This window comes from Odontomachus brunneus, unplaced genomic scaffold (assembly GCF_010583005.1).
Source record: "Odontomachus brunneus isolate Ranch 3 - 2012 unplaced genomic scaffold, Obru_v1 Obru_scaffold_004, whole genome shotgun sequence".
Taxonomy (NCBI): Eukaryota; Metazoa; Arthropoda; class Insecta; order Hymenoptera; family Formicidae; genus Odontomachus; species Odontomachus brunneus.
Genome location: NW_022639454.1, coordinates 2,906,217 through 2,929,325, shown reverse-complemented (window position 1 = coordinate 2,929,325; position 23,109 = coordinate 2,906,217). Strand labels below are relative to the sequence as shown.

The 23,109-nt window shown below is 44.8% G+C and overlaps 1 protein-coding gene across 7 annotated transcripts in view; it reads left to right on the top strand.

The window, feature by feature from the left end:
* The window catches only part of LOC116846545 (nephrin-like), a 331,343-nt gene extending 308,240 nt beyond the window's left edge, over positions 1 to 23,103 (top strand). For 3 of the 7 annotated variants that reach the window (XM_032820521.1, XM_032820543.1, XM_032820551.1), the window contains 6 exons: positions 1,983 to 2,342; positions 8,746 to 9,090; positions 18,280 to 18,567; positions 19,320 to 19,414; positions 20,440 to 20,715; positions 21,166 to 23,103. In XM_032820521.1, the coding sequence (XP_032676412.1) occupies positions 1,983 to 2,342; positions 8,746 to 9,090; positions 18,280 to 18,567; positions 19,320 to 19,414; positions 20,440 to 20,715; positions 21,166 to 21,243 (1,442 nt within the window). In that variant the 3' untranslated portion in view covers positions 21,244 to 23,103. The remainder of the gene's footprint in view (positions 1 to 1,982; positions 2,343 to 8,745; positions 9,091 to 18,279; positions 18,568 to 19,319; positions 19,415 to 20,439; positions 20,716 to 21,165) is intronic. The other 4 variants (XM_032820537.1, XM_032820530.1, XM_032820571.1 and 1 more) reach the window with 4 other exon arrangements.
* The last annotated feature ends 6 nt before the right edge of the window (positions 23,104 to 23,109 follow it).

The following is a 23,109-nucleotide window of genomic DNA, read 5'->3' as shown; positions in this document are numbered from 1 at the left end:
CCCCCCCCCTCCCGCAAGACACATAACGTAACTCCGCGAATATGTACTCTTGAAAATTTCAACTCGACCGCGCACATTGTGTATCGCAAGGTATCGCGTTCGTTACAATTTCAATTACGCGCCACTGTACTTCGCCAAATTGCAAACTTGTTTTTCCGACTTGTTTTTTCTTTTTTTTCTTTCTGTTTTACATTCTGCAGTTCGGTTTAACGCGGTTTAATTTAGCGGAACGGAAACGCCACGCACAGTGTCCGCAAATGTCGGCGAAATATTGGAGGGGAGGATATCGCCGCGCATTTTTATCGCCGCTGCCGGCGCAAGAATTCACGATCGGCCGGGTTAAGGACGCGCGAGCACTCTTACGCATCGCGGCAAAATCTGTTTCCCGCGGCGGAAGATTCCCCCCGCGCGTTTATGAAGGTCGGTGCCGGGTCGTGGGCGGACGCATCAATACGTGACAAACGCATTTTAGTGCTCCGCTTGGCACTAAACTAGCGAAACGCGCAATAAAAACCGCCGTTAAAGTGAACGCTCCGTAAAAGGGATATTAACGATTTGAGCGCCGTGGTAGTCGTTCGAGCGGAAACGGAAATCTAACTAAACTCGTATCGGCTGATGAAGGACGATCAAATCTCGACGTTTCTCGGGGAAGAGCACGCGCAAGACAATTCGCTCTGTCAGCAGCGGCGGTTTTCGGGATCTTCAGCTACCCCGAAGTAACCGTGCCACGTCGTGCCGCGGTGATTTTACAGAACGATACTTGGAACGTGTGCTTTTTGAGGTAACGAGTCGAGGTAAAGGTACCAATGCCTGGATTCTAATGACATTGGTGCCTGACTCTGGACGTTCTTCTTGCTTCGGTTGTTTGCTCAAATACGAATATTTAAACTTTTAACGTAGAATATACATATGTATTCTCTATATTGAAATTTCAATATTCGTACTTAAGGCTCTCCTGGTCCTTCGCCGTAGAATTCTCATTTAATGACGTCAGAATCGAGAACACGCACGTGCCCAAAATTCTTCAGCGAATTCTTCAGCGAGATAAGAGAATGTGTCCATGGAGTGACTCTTGAATATATAAATATTTCTAAAACTTTTCCCTTGTTCTAACAATCAATAAGTAAAAAGTGGAATCAAACAAAGATGAATCCACGCGGCTCAAGCCCGGAAATCAAATCTAATATACATGGACACCGCGAAAGCCTAAAAAATCAAATCAATAAGTAAAACTAACGTGATCCTTTTGTTTAGCCTACCTCTCATGATCTTATCACGTGAATTTTACGGCTATTTGTTGATTGCTAGAGGGAAGGAATATTTTGCAAATGTGTGCTCAATCGATCGCAAGTGTCATTTCGTCGGTATAATCTCTGATTTCGGCGTACTCCGTAAGAATTTCAGGCATACGTTTGGCCTGGACTCTGGCCTGACATCATTAATGAAGATGGCCGAAGTCCTAACGACCAAACCAATAAGAGTGTCTAGAATTAGGTGTTATTAATATCCAGGCACTGGCACTTCGAGTTTGCACACGTGTACAAGCCACAGGACCGAGGAAAGGACTGTTCCTCGAGAGATGAGCGAATCCCGTCTTTAAATCGCGCACAATTTCCGTAATTAATCTGCTCACATCGCGGTGCCAGTTCCAACGTTCGACCTCATTATTACAGATGTTCCCCGCGGTATCGTAGAACACCTATTGTACTCGCCAATTAATCATTTGTTGATATATCCGACATAACTCTGCGGCGATCGACGAACCGAGTCCTCGATCGCCGCGCGTAAGACTCGAGTGAGTCGCGCGAGAGGGGACGAACAATTCGGACTCGTCGAATGCGCTTCCGGGAGTGTGAGGGTCGACAGGCGATTTGAGAGGCTCGATCTCGAAATCCGCGAGAGACTAATTGTTCGAAGCGCGCGTCTGCGAAATGCCCGGCACTAATCGCGCGCGGGCGCTCGCCCGCGCCTGTCCAACACAGGCCGGCCGGACACGCCGCACAACTGCTCCTTATTGAACCAAACGACCGACTCGATCTACGTGGAGTGCATCGAGGGCTTCGACGGCGGGCTGCCGCAAAAGTTCACGATGCAGGTGGACCGCGAGATCGGGCCCGGCAAGAGCGGCGGGTCTTCCGCTACCGCCGGCGCCGCCGCTGCCGCCGCCTCCTCCTCCACCACGACTGTCTACAACCAGACAAGCAAGCTGCCGACCTTCTCTGTCAACAATCTGGACCCCGGCAGCACCTACGAAGTTTCTATTTACTCCACCAACGCCAAAGGTCGCAGCGAGACCGTGCACTTTCGCGCCACCACTCTGAATCTCCCTGAGAGACGAACAGGTGAGTAGCCCGGGCCACAGAATCGAGACACGACACGTTGAGAATGACCGACGAACGACCCGCGGTGACAGCCACGTCGTCGTCCACGATTTACCGAACGATTCATAAGTAAATCTCGAGGACGATGCGAGCGGCGCGACGCGTCCCCGTGCGCGAAACGACGAGCTTATTGGACGGAGAGAACTTCCCGGAGAGAAACTTTCAAAGGAGTTACGAGTTGCGTGTTACGATCCGAGTGCTGGTTAGACTGTAATTTTAATAAAGATAACAGGGCGCAATAACGGTAATAATAAAACGGCGCGCTTAATGCGGTATGAAATGTCGCGACTCGAAAGATGTCGCAATTCTCGAACAATTTCAATAACGATCTCGCGTATCAATGGCCGATTTGAGTGCTCCTCCCGGACATTTATTGCGTGACGATTTTCGCACAACCTCGAGTCCTCAAAACTGCGTTCAGCCGTATGCGCGCGCGATTTTATTGGAGATGCTCGCTAATGTCGCGCAGTTTGAAACATCGCGTAAATAGCTCGTTATCGTATTTCGTAATTACTGCATTACTCGCCCAGCCGGGGAAGTTCTCTCAATCTCGACCTAATAAACTCGCCGTAGTTCGGCGAGTGGTGGGTGTAGTTTATCGAGTGGCTCTTAAGTTCCGACTGTGTCAATACCATAACAATATCGGCGGTTATACTTCGCCCGGTGCAGCGTAAAACGACGCTCTGCCGCGCGTCGTAAATGCGCCCGAGGAATATAAACGGGAAGCGGAATATAAAGGAGGAAGCGTCGTCGCGCTCGCAGACGACAGGGGGATATTACTTATGAATCGATCTAATATTTTGAGCACTGTTCGCCACGCTGCACGGCCTTGCATCGTAGAGCTCGTGTGAAACACGCTGATCCTCTCGAGCAATAACATCGTAACTCGATTGGGGCCCCTTTTTTGAGCGGGCCGCGCGAGAAAGTTCGCGAGTAAATTACGCCCGTGTAGTAATAATAGCGCGTGTGTTTGTGCCGATTTGCGCGAGATCATCCGCGCGGTTTACGCCAGATATTTCTCATTACCGCGCGGAAAGTTAGACAAACAGCGCTACAGGATGTATATAGAAAAGTTTAAATCAGTCGTAAGTTTATAATGGAGTTTCATTTCCCTGCCTTCCTCCCTCTCTCTCTCTATCTATCTATCTATCTCTATCTGTCTCTCTCTCTTTCCCACTTTCTCTTTCTTTATCTCTCTCCGTTTCTTTATCCTCCGTTTCTTTCGACGAAATTTATCTCATTTATTTGATTAATTGTCGAACAACCGAACAAAGATATTTGAGAAAAGAGACGTGGGACGTTTAAGTAACGTTAACGATACAAATACGCGTTCACGTAAAGTCGTTGGCGATATCGCAGCAACGTTTGACTTCGCCCTGTTACCAACGGCCTTTTCTTCCGGCCTTTTCTTCCGACCCTTCCTTCCGACCTTTTCTTCCGTAGAATAGCCCAATGAATACAAATCCCATTTTGAGACGAATAAACAAGGATTTTAGCGAAACGTACTAGCAAATGCATACTAACATTGCCGCGAACAGTAGTAAATCCCGAGCGAAATCTGAATTAATAACCTGCCCTGAGGTAATTTCTATGTCCCTTTTCGCGATAGAAGAGCTGAATTATATTTCTATTCGAAATACGTGCTACGATGATCGATTTATTTGCAACCAAGTTACGAGTCGTTCGCGCGGAAAGAGTGTCGCGCCACGTTTTAATCGAGATGAACTAACGAGAGAAAAATATTTGGACTATCACGGACTCTCCAATAACGCGTGAAAATAGAACGCGACGTTTTAAGGACGCACGCAAGGTGCATGCGAGAGAGAGAGGAAATTGCTTTGCGAGTTACGATGATATTGAATCCGACCGTGAAATCCGCGGCTACTTCAGCGAGTCATGGTGTGTCCATTATCTCTTTATATCTGAGCGATCAAGCACACGTGTGTCATGTGGAGCTGTAAACGTGTTAGAGTTTCGTGTAGAGGACTGCATCAAAGTGGTAGCAGACATGCGGTACTTGCAAGATGTGATTAGATGCATATGCCGACACACCCGCAGGCGACGCATGATCGCTCGTCGTCAATGACCGTCTCGTACTCACTCGACTATTTCCGTCGCTCTGTCCATCGGCGATGGCCAGTATCGATGTGACCGATAAAAGCGAACAGAGTTAATAGCAATTGCACGCACCAACACTAACACAGGCCGCATCCCGGTAAGGTAAATGTAAGGTCACGTCGTAGCGTGACTCTGTGATTCTTTCTTTAGCGGAGAAACTTTTGTTACACTATGAGAGAATATATTTAAAAGAAATTGTAAATATTTCTTTGGTGGGTATTAATAACATGCTTAGCTTCAATTGAAATTCTTTTATTTAAGTAGAAACAATTGTTTTTCTGAAAAGGTTTGTAAAGGTTTTGAGAAAATATACATATTTTTATCTAAAAAATATTTAATGTTAATATTAGCAAATATAGATTAATAGTACCCACCGAATAATTATTAATATTTGCCACTTTTTCGATATCTCTTCTCTCAGTACACAAGTTCCTTGTTTATTCAAAACAGTGTTGAGCATTAATTGATTAAAATTTTCTTTCGCTAAAACGGTCGGCAACTCAGCTCGATTCTTCAATCCCGCAGATCAATAATCAAAATTAATCAGTCGTCGTACATGTGTAGTAACGAATAATTTAATCGATTGGGAAAATTAATTATCCATGAGTGTAAAAGCGGTCACATGAAATTTGGATTAGTAATTAACTTCATCGACCGATGAAATAATTTGTGATTTCACATATATGACGATTAATTAATTTCGATTAATGATTTGTTGATTATTTTACTCAAGGAAAACTTTACTCGATCAATGCGCAACGCTGATCCGAGAACTTAGTACCCGCCGATAATTATTTATCGGGACGAGCGTTCAATTTACATAGTCAGCGAGGGGGCAGTGTCCTCTCGGGTCTCTTTACGCGCGATAATTAACCCGAGCGATTCCCTGATGACCAATATCGAGTGGATCGATTAAATACGAGACGAAACGCGTTCTTTGCGGAGTAGAACCTGTTCTTCTCGCGCTACGAGTGCAGAAACGTACGAGGACTTCGCTCCTCGCAATTTATCAGAATCGAGTTGCAAATTCCGCGTCTCGAAATTCACCCGCGTGTCGCGGAGATACACTTTCGGTAGTAGCTTCACGTTGTAACCCCATTAAACAAAATTCTCGGCCTAATTTAGCGCCGGCAACCCCAGTCTGTTCTGGCGCATTCTTCTAACTAATTGCTCACGATTAACCCGTGGCTGCACGTAGACGGACGTTAAGCGGCGTACGCGCGTTAATAATGCGCGGCTAATAGGTGGCGGCTGCGGAAGCCGTCGACGTGGACGTCGTCGTTTATCCGCTCTACTGCGGCCGGCGGCGCGGTGGATCGAGATGGGGTAAACCAGACTATAAAAGGCCTTTCGCATTTCGCGTCAGCTGGCCTCCCTTCGTTACAAATCGCCGTTCCTTACGCTACGTACGTCCAATTTATATTCGCGTCTGCCGTTACCCGAAAACTAACAAGACTCGGCGAGATAGTCGTACGGTCGTTCGCGCGAAAAAAGACACGCGGAAAAAAAAGTATATCGAGGGCAACGTGATTTCTTCATCTTCATATTTCGCGATATTATTTCGTGCGAAAGGACTGCGATGTTTCCGGAACGTGTCTCGAAAAATATACTCCTTATTTGTGAGAGGCTCTCACAAATTCGTCCACTCAGGAAAATGGTCTTGCGGTTATAGCGAAAATTATCTGGATATGGGAAATCAACTAAAATGGATAAATGACAAATAAATATTGCGATATTGCATGTTTTCTATTTAATCAATATAGATGATAGAGGCAAAATTTCTATCCGAATCTCTTTGTGAAATTTGGCAAGAAAGTATCTCTGTGGCACCGATCCAGATTAAAATCAATCACATTTATAAAAACTGGTAGACAAAGAAAATCAACAACGAGAGAGACAAAAGAAAACGTATAATTCTCACACCCATCTAAATTTGCTGATAGATATCGCTAAAATGCTGCTGCTGTAAATTCTACGTATTATAGACAATTTGTCATCAATTTATTATCATTAGCAGATACAAAAAACAGTGATAAATTTTAACCGTGATATTTAAAATTCTACTTGGACCAACAGAACATTTTTTTGAGTGAATCGGATCCTTTGATTCCATTTACAGATAAAAGATTAAACACAATTATCTGAAAAAATAACTCTATCTAAAAATTACACGAAAGCTGGCAAAAAGGTGAACAACAAGAATTGTTATTTTAATTGAACATAGCACGTCTGTTACCATTAATAAAAAAAAACCGAAAATCCGACGAAGTGATGAATTCGCAATGCGATTAGGATATCATTTAATTTCAATACATCTAAAACTGCAATATTCAAAAAACGAGTCGAGATATCAAAATAATCAAATCTTCTTCGAAAGTCCATCTTTTCATCGTATACGAGTAGATCGTACACTGTAAATCTAAGTATGTTATTTTGGCTGAACTTCTTTTTACATTACCGTTTTTTGCCGCTTTAAGTCACATTATTTGACACGTTGAAACATATTCAGTTATAATTTACACGTCTTAAACGTGCTGAATAGCGCACTGAAAAAACATTTGATATATTTGTAGCTATTATTACACAGAGAAATAATTAATATAAATTAAATAATGAAAAAAACTATTTTTTAATTAAATTATTCTATAATTTTAATGATAATAAGCCTATATGCATGTTACCACCACTATTTTACTACAAGAAACATGGTGTGGAAAACTATTATAATATTAATTGGATCAATCATTCGTTCTCTCAGTGCGCGATTCAAGTCCCGGAGAAAACGTGTGAAAAGAGCTTCAGCCGAAAATTACACACTGTAAAAATCATACACTTCGATTTGCAGTGACGACGTTTCGGAGCGCAGTCTCTCTCGTTTTTAACCATTGACGACCGGAGGCTGTTTACAGCGAAACGATTTACCGTTAACCACGCGGATCATACTTTTTTGCTTATCTCCATTTCTCGAGGACACGCTCCATAAAATACACTTCGCTCGCGCGACGCGAAAGTTATAGTCTCTGTCGGAAGATCGCACACGCCACTACTGCCGAGTAGTAGCAGCTTCCGAGGCGATAAAAATGACGAAAATACGCGCGCGCGGATTGGCTCGTCCCGCTCGATGACTGGCAGGTATCGATTGTATTTTGACGTTTCGCATTAAAATACGTCGGTACGCAGCGTGACGAACGATTGGCACATTTCATGGAAATCCATCGGCGTGATCGAGCTCTCTCTCTCTCTCGAGGAGATCGCACACCATCAAGCTCGCGAAAACGAGCGAGGACGCGTTTATGGCGGCCGATATCACGGCCGGTCGAGCTTCGATTCGTGTCTTGATGATTCCTCGATGGACCGCCGTATAATAATTATTACGAGCGAAACACCGCCGATACATGCTCGCGCTTGGTCGGTCAATTCCACCGTTCCATGGACAAACCCGTGACGAAATGCTAACCTGTGCAAACCCGAGGCGAAATTTTGAAAAACGATTAATGCGTCACCAGCAGATGTTTCGGTCCCCAGCTGATTGGAATGTCGCGAAACATATGGACGTTCTCGAGCGCAACTCCCGTTATATTCGCGCGCGATCGTTAAACACATCAATTAATTCTAGTGTACATTATAGCATATAACATCGTGTGTCCGGACGCGTTTATTTTGAAAGCGCCTTCTGTTAAACGCTTCTCGAGCAGAGCCCCGCAACCGCACATTTTTTTTATTGAAAATCACGCAAAAATTGACGTGAATTCGTTCAGTCGTGAAATTCGCGACACTCTCGCGGAAGGCAAACGCTTGCAAACTACTGCTCGACGGAAAGTTCTCGCACTCTTCTGCCCCAGGAAGCGTCCTATTCCGAATCTCTTAACTCTCCGTGAGATCTACGTGAGACCGAGTATTTCCGCTCGAGTAGTGTCGATTTCCCGCGAGTTACAGACCAGGAGCTCGTCCAATTATCACAGAGTTCGTTACTCAAAACGAGCTACCCGCGAACATCGCTATTGGCCAATCGTAACTTTCTCATATTTACTCGGCATACATCGCATTCGGTACCGATTACTGCCCGCCACCCTTAACTGCCGCTGCTCCCCCAACTCCTTGACTCCACTCGTAAAGCAACTCTCGCTCCGTCGAAACTAACCCCCGGCCTGCCCCCGTCCGACACTCGCGCCAAGTTCGCCATCCACTCGCGCTCTCGAGTCAATAGACGAAGGCTGAGGCTGGTGTGTTGTGCCACTTCCGGTAGCAGGTGAAATGCTGGCGCAACCACCCTCGCCGGAGAATTGCACGATCCGGGAGGAGAGCCGGACGACCGTGCGGGTGAGCTGCGCCGAGAGCGAGTACTTCGACGAAAACACCGCCACCTACGTACTGCAGGTCTTCGACGCCGACACCAGGCGGCTGTTGGCGTCCGCGACGAGCCTGACGCCGAGCATGCTCGAGGTGACGAATCTGCCGGCCGAGAGGAGCCAGTCCGGCCTGGTGCTGTCTCTCAGGATCATGACGGCGCAGGCGATGAGCGACGCCACGGTCCTGCACAGCCTGCACTTTGCTCGGGAGGGTAATACCCAGGAGCACCAGCGATACCCAGGTAGGGCCCAGAGATACACAATGGATCGTCCCTACCAACCCGCCAGCCTACCCGCCCGTCCGCCCCCGCCACCCTCGCCAACCCGGCCTGTCGTTGTCCCAACGAACGTCGTCGACGGTACTTCTCGCGCGAGGAATTAACGGCGCGCTCGTCACGGCAGCGACGAGCGATAAATCGTCGTCGTTGTCGAGCGAGCCACGAGAGGATCGATGTGTCAGTTCTTTCTTCGCTCCTTTGTGTGTATTGTGCGTGTTTTCATGTTGTGTGTGTCTTCGAGTTGCCTCTTGGTCGGGATTGTTACGTACGTTTCGGAGGGTGATGTCGTCGCGTGTTGACACGCGACATGATTTCGCGACCAGACGACGACGCGTGTGCCCGCGACTCGGTGTGTTCACGCGTGTGTATCCCGGATAGTCATTTATTTATTCCAATTTCCATGCTTGTGAGTTATGCCGTTTGACGTACCACTGGCTGTCCCTCTCTCTTTCTCTCTGTCTTTCTCTCTCTCTTTCTCTATCTGTATACTCTACTTATCACGTACCATGCAAACTACTCACATATCCCGTGAGTAAGAACCCAACGCTATCGTGATCGGCATAAAACTCGGCTAACGAGTTCGAACACGATGGTATATACAGAATATAAGATGGGAAGTAGACGGTTGAAACATCAAGCTTGAGAACACGCATGATAAATATTTTTTTATTTATTTTTTACACAGACCGACACGACAGCAATGTTGAACGTTAATTGATAAAAATTCTCGTTAACTGTGCAGTAATCGGCAAAACAAAATAATCGAAACTGATCAATCGTCATATATAATCACGAATAATTTGTTCGAGTGATGGACTTAATGATTAATCAAACTTTAATTTGATTGATTGTATACAGTGTAGAGTGATTAATAATTAATTTCATCAGTCGATTAAATTATCTGTGATTGCATACGTGACGACTGATTAATCTTTATTGACTTGCCAATTATTTCAGTCGAGAAAAATTTCCGTCAATTGATCCCCAACGCTACGCAACAGCCTTAGCATGTCATGCAATTAAATTATTAGGATTTTTTAATCGTTCACATTACTGATTAATTAATTCTTTATTTATCATTTGAGCAAGCGCGGGAGCGATATGTCCAAGCAGAGTGATCTTTGCGTTAATGTTCAGAAATAGATTGTTTACGATCAGAAAGTAGCAGTAAGCTAATTGCACTTGCGTGTTAAAGCTGTTGTGCGCCGGTCTGTGTATTCCACTTGCAGTCGCCTGCGACTGTCAACGGATAGGAATGGTAACAGCAGCAACATCAGCAGTAGAATAGCAGTGATAGTAGCAGTAATCCACGTCATCTGTTTTATCGTTCGCGCGATGAAAACGCTCAATCGGCGGCGGCGGCGGCGACGCCGGCCGTCTGACGTGTCGGCGCCTCCGCAAATTCATCACAGAGGTACTATCTCGAAATTTGCATATTTACCCCGCGCACACACGACCCATACTCTCGAGGTTTTTCTGTCCATCGAGGAGCCGGAACTATCGGATTAAAGGCAATCACCGGGGAATCCCGCGATTGACTCGCGTAATATTGTTACATCGTTTGTACGATACGGTCAATCTGCATGCGCCAGACTCGTGTTGACGTAAATCCATAGTCTGCGTTACGCTTCACGCTCATGCTCGTGGTGAGCGAGCGAGAGAGACAGATTCCGCCTGTTTTCTCTGGATTGGACTGGTAGATACTACGACCCCGCTGAAGCTCCCCGCAGCCTGCCATTGTGTATTTCGTTTCCCCCGTACGAACTTTCAGCAAACTTCCCTCGCGCAAATTGTGTTGCGTTGTTAATTTTTCCCACGTCATTCGCTATTTGAAGTGCGCATCAGCCTGTCTCTCTTTCTCTGTGTATGTGTACATTATATATGTGTTGTATATGTGTTATATAGATTAGAAAGCACGTTCTCTTTTACGTTATATATTTCTGTGTAATAAGACGCTGGTCTTTTCGTAGGACGAATCGTTTGCGCGAACGGTTCGTCCCGCGCGCTCTTTCGCACGTGATAAACATGCATAGTCGCCTCTAAATTACGCGATTATGCTATTATATGCACTTTTGCCGCTGGTTTCGATGCGCGCAACGACACAACGCGGGGATAAGCAACGCAGATATGCTAATCGAAGGTTTCGCCGTGTATTCTTGGCGGAAGTCGACTCACCCGCGCGCATCCTGTAAGCAGTTGGCGCATACACGGGAGAGCAAAGTCGGGAGAACTTGTTTCCAAGGGATACCCACTAAGGCGACCGCTTGTGCGTGTAAACTGTGTCGAGAGGCATTCAACCAAAATTGCTCTGCGGCCAAGCCTGATCCTCCTGCTTGTCGAGATCGTCCGCGGTGATGTACACGTGCATCGCAGAAACATCACGAGAAACGTTATCGCGCGAAGTTCTTTCGTTCTTCCGCCCCGAAAGGTAGATCGACCTTTCCGCATACGTTCGTCGCGCTCGAAAAAAAAAAGAGAGAAACGTTTTGCTGGTCCAAGTAGAATTCTAAATGTCACGGTTAAATTTATCGCTGTTTTTTTTTCGCATCTGCTAGAAAATTGTCTGCGGTACGTGGAATTTACAGCAGCAGCATTTCGCAAGCAATATCTGCAAGCAAATTTAGGTGAGTGTGAGGATCGTTTGTCTCCCGTCGCTGGTCTTTTTGTCTATCGTAGTCACTTTTGTAAGAAGTGTGACTGGCTTTAATCCGAATAGGCGAGACCACAGGAAGACTTTCTTGCTAAATTTTACAAATGGTTCGTATAGAAATTCCATCCCTGTCGTCTCTATACATATACGTTATCGTAGTGTTTACTAGTCATTTACCCATTTTGGCTGATTTCTCGTATCTCTGAATAATTTTCGCCATGACTGCAAGATCGTTTTTTTTTAGCGTGCCCGATCGCAAAATATATTTCATTTACTGACATTTAATCTCGTGCCTTTCGATACAACCTGCCTACGCGGCAGATATTTCGCAGTTTTTTTTTACTGTATATTAGCACATCGTTGATCGATTACTTTAACCATCAATCAACGTTACTATTTTTCCAATTTTTTAATAAATTGACACATTTTTGACCGGCTGCACGTTGTTCAACCTTTATTCCCGGCCTTTTTTTTTCAATAAACCGTTTTTGGAATACGAGATATGTTTCACGAATTGACCAACAACGTTTAATTAGCAAAACTTGAGTTTCAAATTCAATTAGCGAAATTGAGTTTTCGTGTAATCGATCAACAGCGTGTGAGAGGTAATGTAGGACGTTTAAACGGACGAGATGTTTCGGTGAATTCGAAAATGCATTATTCGATATATTTCGCAGATATATTTTTATAACTTTGCCGTTTTTCTTTAACGTCAATGCGATACGGCCGCGAACTCATGTCTCGTTCACATGTACGCTCGGCGTTTGCTCGCGATATGAATCATACAGACAGCAGACTACCGCGACTATCAGGTAATCTTACACTTCCCGCACGAGGTGAACTTTGCGAGGAGGCGGCGTTAGCATGTAACACGAAGGGAGGCTTCCGGCGGGGCGCGGTGCTTTCAATTAATTCTCCGTAAATTAATGGATAAGGTCACTGAAAGCGCAGCTTAAGTTCGAAGACAATGAAGCTGCACGCGTATACACGCAATGACGTGTGCGCAACGGCACGCGAGGATACTCGAGTCATGCGCTAAAGATTTGTCCGCATCCATCTGTGCCGTGAGGGAGCCTCGGCAGCCCGTAATGAATCCGGCAAGTCTAATTTAAATGAATCTCAGAAGCGATTATTCACTCATCCACCCTCATTTATCATTACGAGCGTGTATCACGTGGATCGTACAGTTTCCTCACTCGCGTGTATTAATTCCCTGCGAATTTCTATAATTTATGTGACGCATTAGCGCGCGGCGCACGGAAACGACGAGATCATTCTTGAGAATCCCCACGATCGAGAGGCGATTTAAACTTGGAAAAAGCCTATGTTCTTTGTATTCGTGTATTTTTCCTCCACTATCTCTCTCTCTCTCTCTCTGTCTTTTTGTCTCTCCCGCAGCGGGAGATGACGTTTTAAAATCCCAAACAACAGAAGCCGTATGATCTTTCCGTAAAGAGCACAATTCCCGACCGAAAGTATCGTATTGATTTTACTGTCTTTATTATATTTCTTAGTGCTGTCTCGATGTCTCTTTCTTTTCTTCCCTCTTTCGTATCGCTTCGATACAGATGAACTCGTAAAAACTCCACATTCTCTCTCTTTCTCTCTCTCTCTCTCTCTCCCTTTCTCTCTGCCATTTATATATAACCCCGTCTGCTGTATATATGTCGAAGCTCCATTCACATAAGAAAATATATCCGAGATTCGCGCTTGGCTCGACAAAATACATTTTCTATGCACGTACGCAAGGAACATGAATTCAAATCGTCATTAGCTTAGTTTGATGTTCGCGAATGTTGACGCGCGCGCGAGCGCTGGCTTTATTAATATCATCTTAGGTGGGACGAGGAGAGAGAGAGAGAGAGAAAGAGAAATAGGGAGACAGAGAGGAGGAGAGAGGTAGAAGGAGAGAAAGCGGAGGGAACGAGCTAGCGAAGAGGCATTCGTTTAACAGAGTTCGCGAATATAAGTGGGTTTTGATTAGCCCCGAATTTGAGCACCGCAGTAGAGAGTTCGGAATAGAGTGCATTTGAATCCCAAATTCATTGCTAATGCGGTTGCATGACCTATGATCTGCGCAAACACTCGTCGACTGCAGATATTTGCGAGGATTATATTTTTATGACAAAGAACCGCGACTTTTGTGCCTCTCGCGCTGAAATGACGTTCGCCGCGCAATGTCCTTTATCTCCCGGTCCCTCCTTCACGTCCGGCGAGAACAGGGAATTTGTCCGCCCGGCAAATACGCCCGCTCGTTAATTCGCGGAAAGTTCAAACGATATTTCACCCGAGTTTTATTTCGTGATAATGACATTACAAACACGGGCGACTGGAGATCGCCGTAAGTTTGTAAAGCGGAAAATCACAAGCAAAGTATGAAAAATAAAAACGACGACGAGAGAATTAATATTTTGCATACGTTGATAATTGACTCGAGATTCGATCACGTGAGAAGCATTGAGACCAGGAAAAGACCTTTTGTTCTGATCTGATCGTTGATAGATCTAATTGTTCTAATAAATATCGATGTAAACGAATCTGCACGAAAACGCCAAGTGTAAGCGCGGAAGAAGAATCGATTGACGAGATTTGCCGTGAATTTTAACGGACCAGAGCGCAGCGATACGACGAAGTGTGTGACGCAATAATGAAATAATTATTTCTGCGAGACAACAAGACTGTTATAAATTTTTACTGCGCCCCGTAATCGCGTAGGTTGCGATAAACCTCAGGAGTGCCATCGCGTAGGGATTCAAACGAAGCTATCTTTACGATCGCGTCGCCGCAACCAAGAAAAGCGTTACACTTTTTACGACTACTTTTTACGGACCAAACTGTAGATACGTATGTACACCGGTATACATGGCGCACGTACACGCGCGTGTATACGCTTGCTCTTAACATATCAGAAATGCTCAGGACGCTTCTAGGACGCTGCGCTTGCGGCATGGCGCTTTCGCTTCCGAGTTGGATTTATGTTGCGGGCACTACACTTTCCGCGGATTTTAATTGCATGCGAATAAAGAGTCGCGCACGGACTGTCCATAAGATCCTCGCGACAAAGAATGCAGCGAGAGAACTCGCACGGACGAAAACGCGGGTATAACGTCGTCGCTCGTTTTGTTTTTTTTTTCTTTTTTAGAAGACAAAACAACTTGCTTCTCTGTCTCTATACAAAGTGTCTGAAGTGAAGTGTCCGAGCGTTAAACCCAGACATTCTGTATATTTGAATCAGAGGTCTTATTATTATTATTTTGCTTTTCCTTTAAATCGTGCTCGTTGAGAAAAGAAAACTGGCGCTTCTCACTACAAATTCAAATTAAGGTTTCCCACTGATTTTTAGCGTAGATTAATGTCCACACTTTAACACAGACAAAAAACCGATATATTTTCGTATGAACATGATTACGCAGCATGATCCTTATTTCGCGGAAGGACGACTACACGTTTATCGAAAGCGTGATATTTTTTCCTTTCCAACGGCTTTCGTTTCAAGTCGCTACGACGTCTACAAGTGGAGTTATTGACGTTTGTATCGATCCGCGCATTCGGTCTGTCGGCGCTAACCCTTTCGCGCAGTGTGAGGTCGCGACACGACGCGTGGTGAAAACAATAGCCGCATTCCACGATGCTATTCTGGAAAGCATTATCTCGCACCTACGTGATGACACGCAGCGGACACAGCTGTCCTCACTTCGCGGCCCAAATCACATGACCGCTCTAGCTTACTATCGTGGCGCTTGGCTTCAGGATCGTCACCTTCATAAGACCCTGCGGGTCTTTCTTCAATTTTTGAAATGTCTTCTATGCATGTTATTTATACATAATGTTATATATATATATATATATATATATATATATATATATATATATATTTCCATTTCACGCTATTAACACATTTATATTACTTCAAAATACCACGATAAAAAACTAGTTTCAGGAAGAACTTTTCAGAGATTGAGGAGAGTCTCGAAGATATTGTAAAGTTGACAGTCTTAAGATTAAACATCGCGACTCATCATATCTACCAGACAAGCTTCGCTCACGTGTTCGTTGCAGCCACGTGGTCATATCATTCTATAAGAGGAGGATATAGGTCGGCATGCTCGGTTTGACGCCGAGCTAAAGCCTGACGTCATGCCGCGGACTTAAATAGCTCTAACTCGCTAAGTTGACGTAACGACGTGAAATCAAAAGCAATCTCTTTGGCGTGCACTCCGTCTATGTCGCTTTTCTATTGCTCTTCTATTTGGAAGAATCAAGTGTCGCGATCGATTAAAGCAAACACGAGCAACACGCAACCTCTTTCATTCGCGATCGGATTGTGCAGATTCCTTTCTTTGTTTCATCTATCGCAGCAGCGATGTGATTAATAACATCACTGTGAATCAAAGTAAAGGAATAATTATCGTGGTTATTTGTAAATGTTGGAGGACTTTCTTGTTCAATTTCATGAGTTCTGTCCATACACGAGCGTTAGCATGCGTTGTATTAGACATTCTGCATATATTCCCAACGCCATTGGAAAAATATATAATAAAAAAATTATAAAAAGACAAAATATGTTTCATATGTATCCATTAATTATGCAGAATATTTGAGTTTTGGTGCTCGTGTGCAGATAGAACTTACGGAAATGAATAAAGAAAAATCCTGCACCATTCTGTAAACTCTTTTTTTTCTTTTTACTATGATATTTATTGAGATATTAATAAAAGAAAATTAATCAATGAGCACGATACGGTGGAACGAAGGTCCAGATACTGAATATACATTCTCTTTTCCTACAGTAATATTTTTCCTTGTTAAAGATAATGTCCTTCGTCGAGCGCATGCATCAGTTCGCGCGATCGTTATAATTTGTCATAATTTAAATTCATAAATTTGCGCGCGACACTCGCACGCTCATGAATATTCTCGACACGCGAGACGCGCATATTTTTTTATTTTCTCTTTTCTCCTTTCGTTATTTTTATTTTTACGAGCTGGTATCGCGACATACTTTTTCCATGAACATGATAACGAAATATTAGTCGTCGTGTACATTTATTTGTCGTCAGCGCGAAGAGACCAGCGCGAGACGATTCTTTCTCTTTCATTCTCAGAGAAAAAAATCAATCATGTCTTTCACGTGTACAATCTCTGATCTGTCGTGAACAATTTCGCAAGGCGATTTTCCCCGATTCGGTCAGTCGCGCTCAAAGTACTCGCGAGGTGTAAACAAAACTCAGTGCTCCGTCCGTAAAGATATGAAAGGATCGTACAAAAGGGGCAGAAAATCCGCTTTTCAGATCGGAAATGTTTTACCCATAATCGAAACGACATTGGCGAGGGAACGCTCGAGTCGTAATGCGGCAAAGTGATTCCCCTCTTTATCACATTTGCGCGTAAATCTCTTTGTTAGCACGTTGTCTTGCTTCTTCAGGAAACTATAAATCTTATTTTTCATGTCTAATAGAACGTAGCAATGTTTTCTCTCGTATTTGTAGGAAAAATCGGGCCTCACGGAAAATACGAAGAACTCTCGACCTTTATTGCATCTACACTTTTATTTAATTTCTGTCGCTAAATATGTTATCTGTCAATACGTATACAGCTACAAAATGCTCACGTTCGTGCTTGCGTCACACGATTGGCAGCATTACGAATCCTCCTGTATTCCTTCCGCTTGCGGGGAGTATAGATCGACGGAAAAAAAAGTAAAGTCGCGAGTCAAGGGTCAATAAATCGCAGGACCCCGAAGAAAAGGTTGCACGCTCGAGAGTTATTGTGGTAATTTGAGTATAACGACATATGAGATAACTGCGTTGCTTCCTCCCGAATATGGCTCGGTTCCCGATATAACCCGAAAAGTCACTGCCCATTTGCGACTTTCTCTGAGAATTCGGCCATTTGTACGGACAGCCACTCGTCATTTTTCTTTTTCCCTCTCTTTTTTTTTTTCTTTGCGTCCTAATACACGACAGCGTCCTAAGACAGCGCGGCTGTGAAATAATTTATCCAATTGTCGCCAAGAAATTGTCATTTCTCACGGCGCAGAATGTATCTCATAAAAAGCACTTCTCGAGCGAAATATTTCCTCAATCTGGTCTTAATTTAAAAAAATATCTCTAAGCCAAAGATATAAAAGCGAGGAGAAAACTGTATTCGTTCGTCGCGACGATACTCCTTCTCTTCTCCGTCGCAAGGAAAAAGAATCGCAAGGAATCCCGCGCGTCTACAGGCTGCGATATCTTATCCGAACGTTACAAACTTACGATCTTGCCAGCGCCTCTCCACTAAACAATAATAGATGTTTCTCGTTGTTGTAACAATCGAAGAAGCGGTGTATTGCTGTCGAACAGATCGCGAGCACAAATTTCGCCATGTTCTATGTTGTCTTTCTTTTCTTTCTTCTCTCTCTCTCTCTCTCTCTCTCTCTCTCTCTCTCTCTGTTTCTTTCTCTCTCTCACGTACCCTCCTTTCTGCGTAATCGCCTGGAAACAATTGTATACAACTTGCAGCCCTAACACCAGTCATGTTGTCGCTGTCGGGTCCGCTGCTGGGCGCCGTGGTGGGAGCCGCAGCGGGGTTGCTCCTGGTGATCTTCGTGATCGTGATGGCTGTCAAGCTGCGCTATCGACCCCGATCTCAGGAGGACAAGGACTCTCATGACGACGGCGGCATGGCGAACCTGGCGGCGTCGGGAACCGGCGCCTCGTCCCCGCGTGACAAATCGGCGACCTTGCCCCTCAACGCCGATAGCATCGAGAGCTTCGAGAAGGATCCCGACATAATACCGCATGCAAATGGTAGGCGAGAACCTGTCACTCCGCCTCGCACAGCATGCTCCTCGATCTCTCCTCTGTGCTTTCTCCTTTCTCTTCGGCTGCATAATAAACGCATGCCGCGCTCCCCGCCCCTTCCGCGTAAGACAAATCGCGCATTCCCTGTCCCTCGTTAACTCGATCGCTCCTGATATACCAGGCAATTCTTTCTTCCTCTATGTCACTGGGATTCTTTTCCCTCTTGCGATGAATGCACTCTCCCGATTATCAGCAACGGCGGTATGTCATTAAGCTAATTATTGGTCGGAAATCTTGGCTCATTGTTGAACGATTGTTTTCAACATTGTTCAATCCTCAATGTGGAGGAATGCTGAATTTGGCTTGGCTGGGGCTGAAATCATATTTCTGTGGATTTTTTTCGTTATCAGTATCAAATTGCTCCTTTCCTTGATGAAGTCTACTGTAATGTTCGCGAAGAAGGCGGCTTCAATCCGAAAGTCAGTATTGTTCAAGCCTTGTTGCCAGCCTTACTTTAAGTATTGTTAAAACACGAGTTTCCTCGTGATCGGTTAACAATTGGTCCAAGTTTGCTTCCCGAGGATGTTTCTAACTTCGCGAGTGTCGGACACAGTCGTCGATACCGAACAACTCGCGATTTGCGATTAGTGTACGGTTTATTTCCGGTTGACACGGCTGTGCGTGACATATGCATGAGATACATGAATTTACTGGCGTGACAAGCAACAACGTGAAATCTTCGCTTTATCCCATTGTAGAAAATTCATACGCGGAACTATGCAAAGGAGCATCACCGCGATATGTGCTGCAGCAGCAACGCCCGGACGCAAATACCTTCACGGGCGCAAACAACGTAAGCTCTCACAGATCAAACCGTAATTTCTGCCATTATTCATTCCCGAGCTAACTCCGTTCCTCCCCGCTGTATTGCATAATTAATTTGTATATGGCTGATAAAATTGCAACAGCGCGCTCTTATCCGATGTATGTGTGTGTGTGACGATTCAAACAAAAACAATATAATAACATATTCCGGTATGTTCAGGACACACGCGTTCTACAATATATTTTTCGATCACCTGTGCAAATTTATTCTATAAAAGATGAGGCATGCGAATATACTTTTTTTTATCCAATGAATTTTTATGTAATTGATCAAAAGTTTATATTTATACAACAATCCACATTGATTGCATTCAGCTCGGAACAATACGCGTTGACGAGTGGCGCGAAACCGATATAATTTCGGCGATTACAGATTTTCACACGTCGTGCAGGTACAAACGATCTCGTGTGCACAAGTGTACTCTTGTTCGTAACATTCAAACGCAACAAATCGCATTTAGGCGTGTCTCTCCGTGTCTGCGGCGTATCGATCTCGCGGCAAGTTCAGCAATTTCAATGCACCGAATTTTGGTCTCGTGCAAGAACATTTTGCGTGTCCATGATTAATCCTCCCAGATATCGGGTCATCTCATAACTAATGTCATTTTTTATCTTACTTTGAACAAACATAGATATCTTGTTTAGTCGACATGTGTACACGATCTTTTTTTTAAAGCAATATCTATTCCCTCTGTAGTCTAAATCGAGCGTAAAAGTAAATGCAAGTATTAATATTTGATATTAATATTAATATTTTATATATTGATCTAGAAACACAATATTATTTATGAGGTGACCCAGGCATCATTTCCTCTAATTAATTCTAATAATCCATAGCGAAATGTATTTTTTCCTCTATAACCGTAATCAGCCGATCGTTCGATCTCATTGAGAATGAACGCGACCTTACATAATACATTCGTTACAAATTGATCAGAGAGGCGTGTATTTAACAATAGCGAGTCGATCCAGGAAGTAATATTGTACTCTCAGCAGGGATCCGAGCTAACGTACGCCGAGTTAACGCTCAGGGGAAACCGGCGGATACCTCTAAATTGCTACCAGCCCGTGCAAATCTCCAGCATCCAGCGGCCCCAGCTGCTGCCCATGTCGACTTTGACGCGCAGACAACCGATCCAGGAGCCGACGATTTACGCGCAAGTTGCCAGTCATTCTAAACCGATTTACGTGCCACCACCACACCCGTACATGAATCGTCCCAGCGACGAGATCACGGCGGAAACGCCATTGATCGGACACGACAATAAGGTAACAATATCTGCGAAAGCAGCGCGACCACCACTTTTTCACGGCGATGCCGACGATTAGAGTCGCGTTTCGGCCAATCGGTACGTTCGTCCCCTTGAATCTTTCGCGTTACAACACATTGAAGAACGGAATAGAAGACTGTTCTTTTCTCTATCTCTCTCCCGAGACGACCCGATCAGAATGTCCAGAATTAACGAACTAGTCTCAACTCCGGGATCCTCCGAGTGATTACCAGGTGGTTAGCAGTTGTGGAGCCGCGACAACTGTTAGCACATCGGACAAGTAGCTTCGCCACGTGAAACAGTGTGAGCCGAATTGTTGCAAGTGCCGGGCACTCGTAAACCGACTCGAGGATAAACGCTAGATTCTCTCGTTCGCAGTGACGCCGCGTTGCTAGTCGAACGATAAGTGAACTTTAACCGTCGAACCGTGCCTTTCTTTTTCTTCTAGATCACTACGATCAGCCATTCGGGCAGCTCAATCTGGCGCACCGACACGACGCCTTCCTCGAACGCGCCGACGACATGATTTCAACAAGCTGCACTGTAATCCACGATTCCATTCGCTCCCTGAACGTCTCTTAATGTACACCACTCCTTCTCCCTCCCTTTCCCTTTTCTTCCTGCTTCACCCACCACCCTTCCCGTCCCTCCTTCGAAAAGAAGAGGAATAAGAAAAAAGAATGGTACAGAATGCACATCGATTCCACGTATGTGTTAAATGCGGAGTTCTTCGAGGGAGACGCCGCGGTCCCTCCGTCGGCGGAAATTGTTATAGTACTTCTTATACTATAGGAGTGTTGAATAGAGGATTCGTTCGACGATGAAAGTAATTAACGAAATCGCGCGGAGTATATTATATACGTATACATAGAGGAGAAAGAGAGAGGAAGAGTGTGCGTGTGTGTGTGTGTGCGCGCGTGTGCATGTATGTATGTATGTATGTGAGAGAGTGAAAGAGAGAGAGAGAGAGAGAGGGAGATTATGCGCTTTTCGAATGATTTGTGATAGCGTGGTCGGTCGGAGCCGGAAAAGCTTGAACCGTTTTTCTCTTCAGCCGTCCATAAAACTCGAGGCTCGCTGCGCGACCGCTGTTTCGATCCCCGAGCGACGAGAAACGTTCGTCGTAGCGCGCGTCTAAGTCTGAAGTTTTTTCGTGAGACGGGTAAAAGAATAAATATGTTATCAGAGGATTTATATGTGTGTTATCGCGGTAATTAGCGATGCGTTGCTCTGACGCGAAAACGGCGAGCGTTTCCCCGAGCGATCTTCAACCCGCATCCCCGTGACGCTCGCAAATCTCCCATGAAAGATTCTCTCCTTTTATCTTTACCACGGATAACGGGAGGATTTTCTGAGAAACATTCGATCGCGATGATCTCGACCAGCACAGTCGCGAATTGAAGATCGAAATAGCGCTCGCCAAGTGTGTGTAAATCGAACAACGTCGGTGGATTATGAACGCAACGATACACAGCGTGATCGGTAGGGCGAAGTTAGTCGAGCGTTTATTGTTGTTGCACGTGTTATCCGGCACTTTCTGTAGTTTCTACTGTCACGCGCAAGTTCAGTTCCGAAACGTGCCATTAGAATTCTCCGTGTCCGAGTCATCGTTACTGAACTAACATATTTCCGTTTCAGTATTCTACGTGAAATTCTCAAGCGAAGTGCAGATTATTCTTTAAAAAAAATAAGATAAAGGAAGAATCGATGGGATATTGTTCTGAGAATTTCTGCTATTCAACGACGCGTGATTCTACGGGTGATTGAATTTTCTTCCGTTTCCACGTCTTCTGCCTTCTCTTTTAATAGAAAGTAAAACGGTGAATCTCTTGTTCGAAATTAGAATACGTCGGGAAGCGAGTTGTTTCCACGTTTAGTACTCGGTTACGTTGTTAATAAATGTTAGCAGAATCGTCGCGCGAGAGAAAAACGAGATTAAAAGTGATACGTGAGCTCGGAAAGATCGTATTGTCCAACTTGATGGATCGAGCATTGAGTTTTGTAGACATGCACTTTTCTTTCGACTCCATCCCGAGCCGCTTCCACCTCTACAGAATACCATGTACGCGTTCGAGTGAGAGACGACGCGCGAGCTTTAACGTCGCGATTAACCGGAAGAATATGCCTTCTTTCTCTCGCTTCAGTTTCATAGTTACCCGCTACTTACGTAGTGACCATTTAGCGTAAGTAAGTTTGTTCATTCAAAGGGAGTTATGTAGACGAGTTACCGGTAGCAAGAGTAGACGATATCCGAGAAGGTGGATGAAGCGAGGAAGCTTTCTCTCTCTTGGAGGAATCACGATCGATCGTCGATGTAACGAGTCCTTGCGCGCACTCTCGTTGGTCTCCCGTTATTCCGGGAAGAAGGGGGGGGGGGGGGGGAGGGAAATCC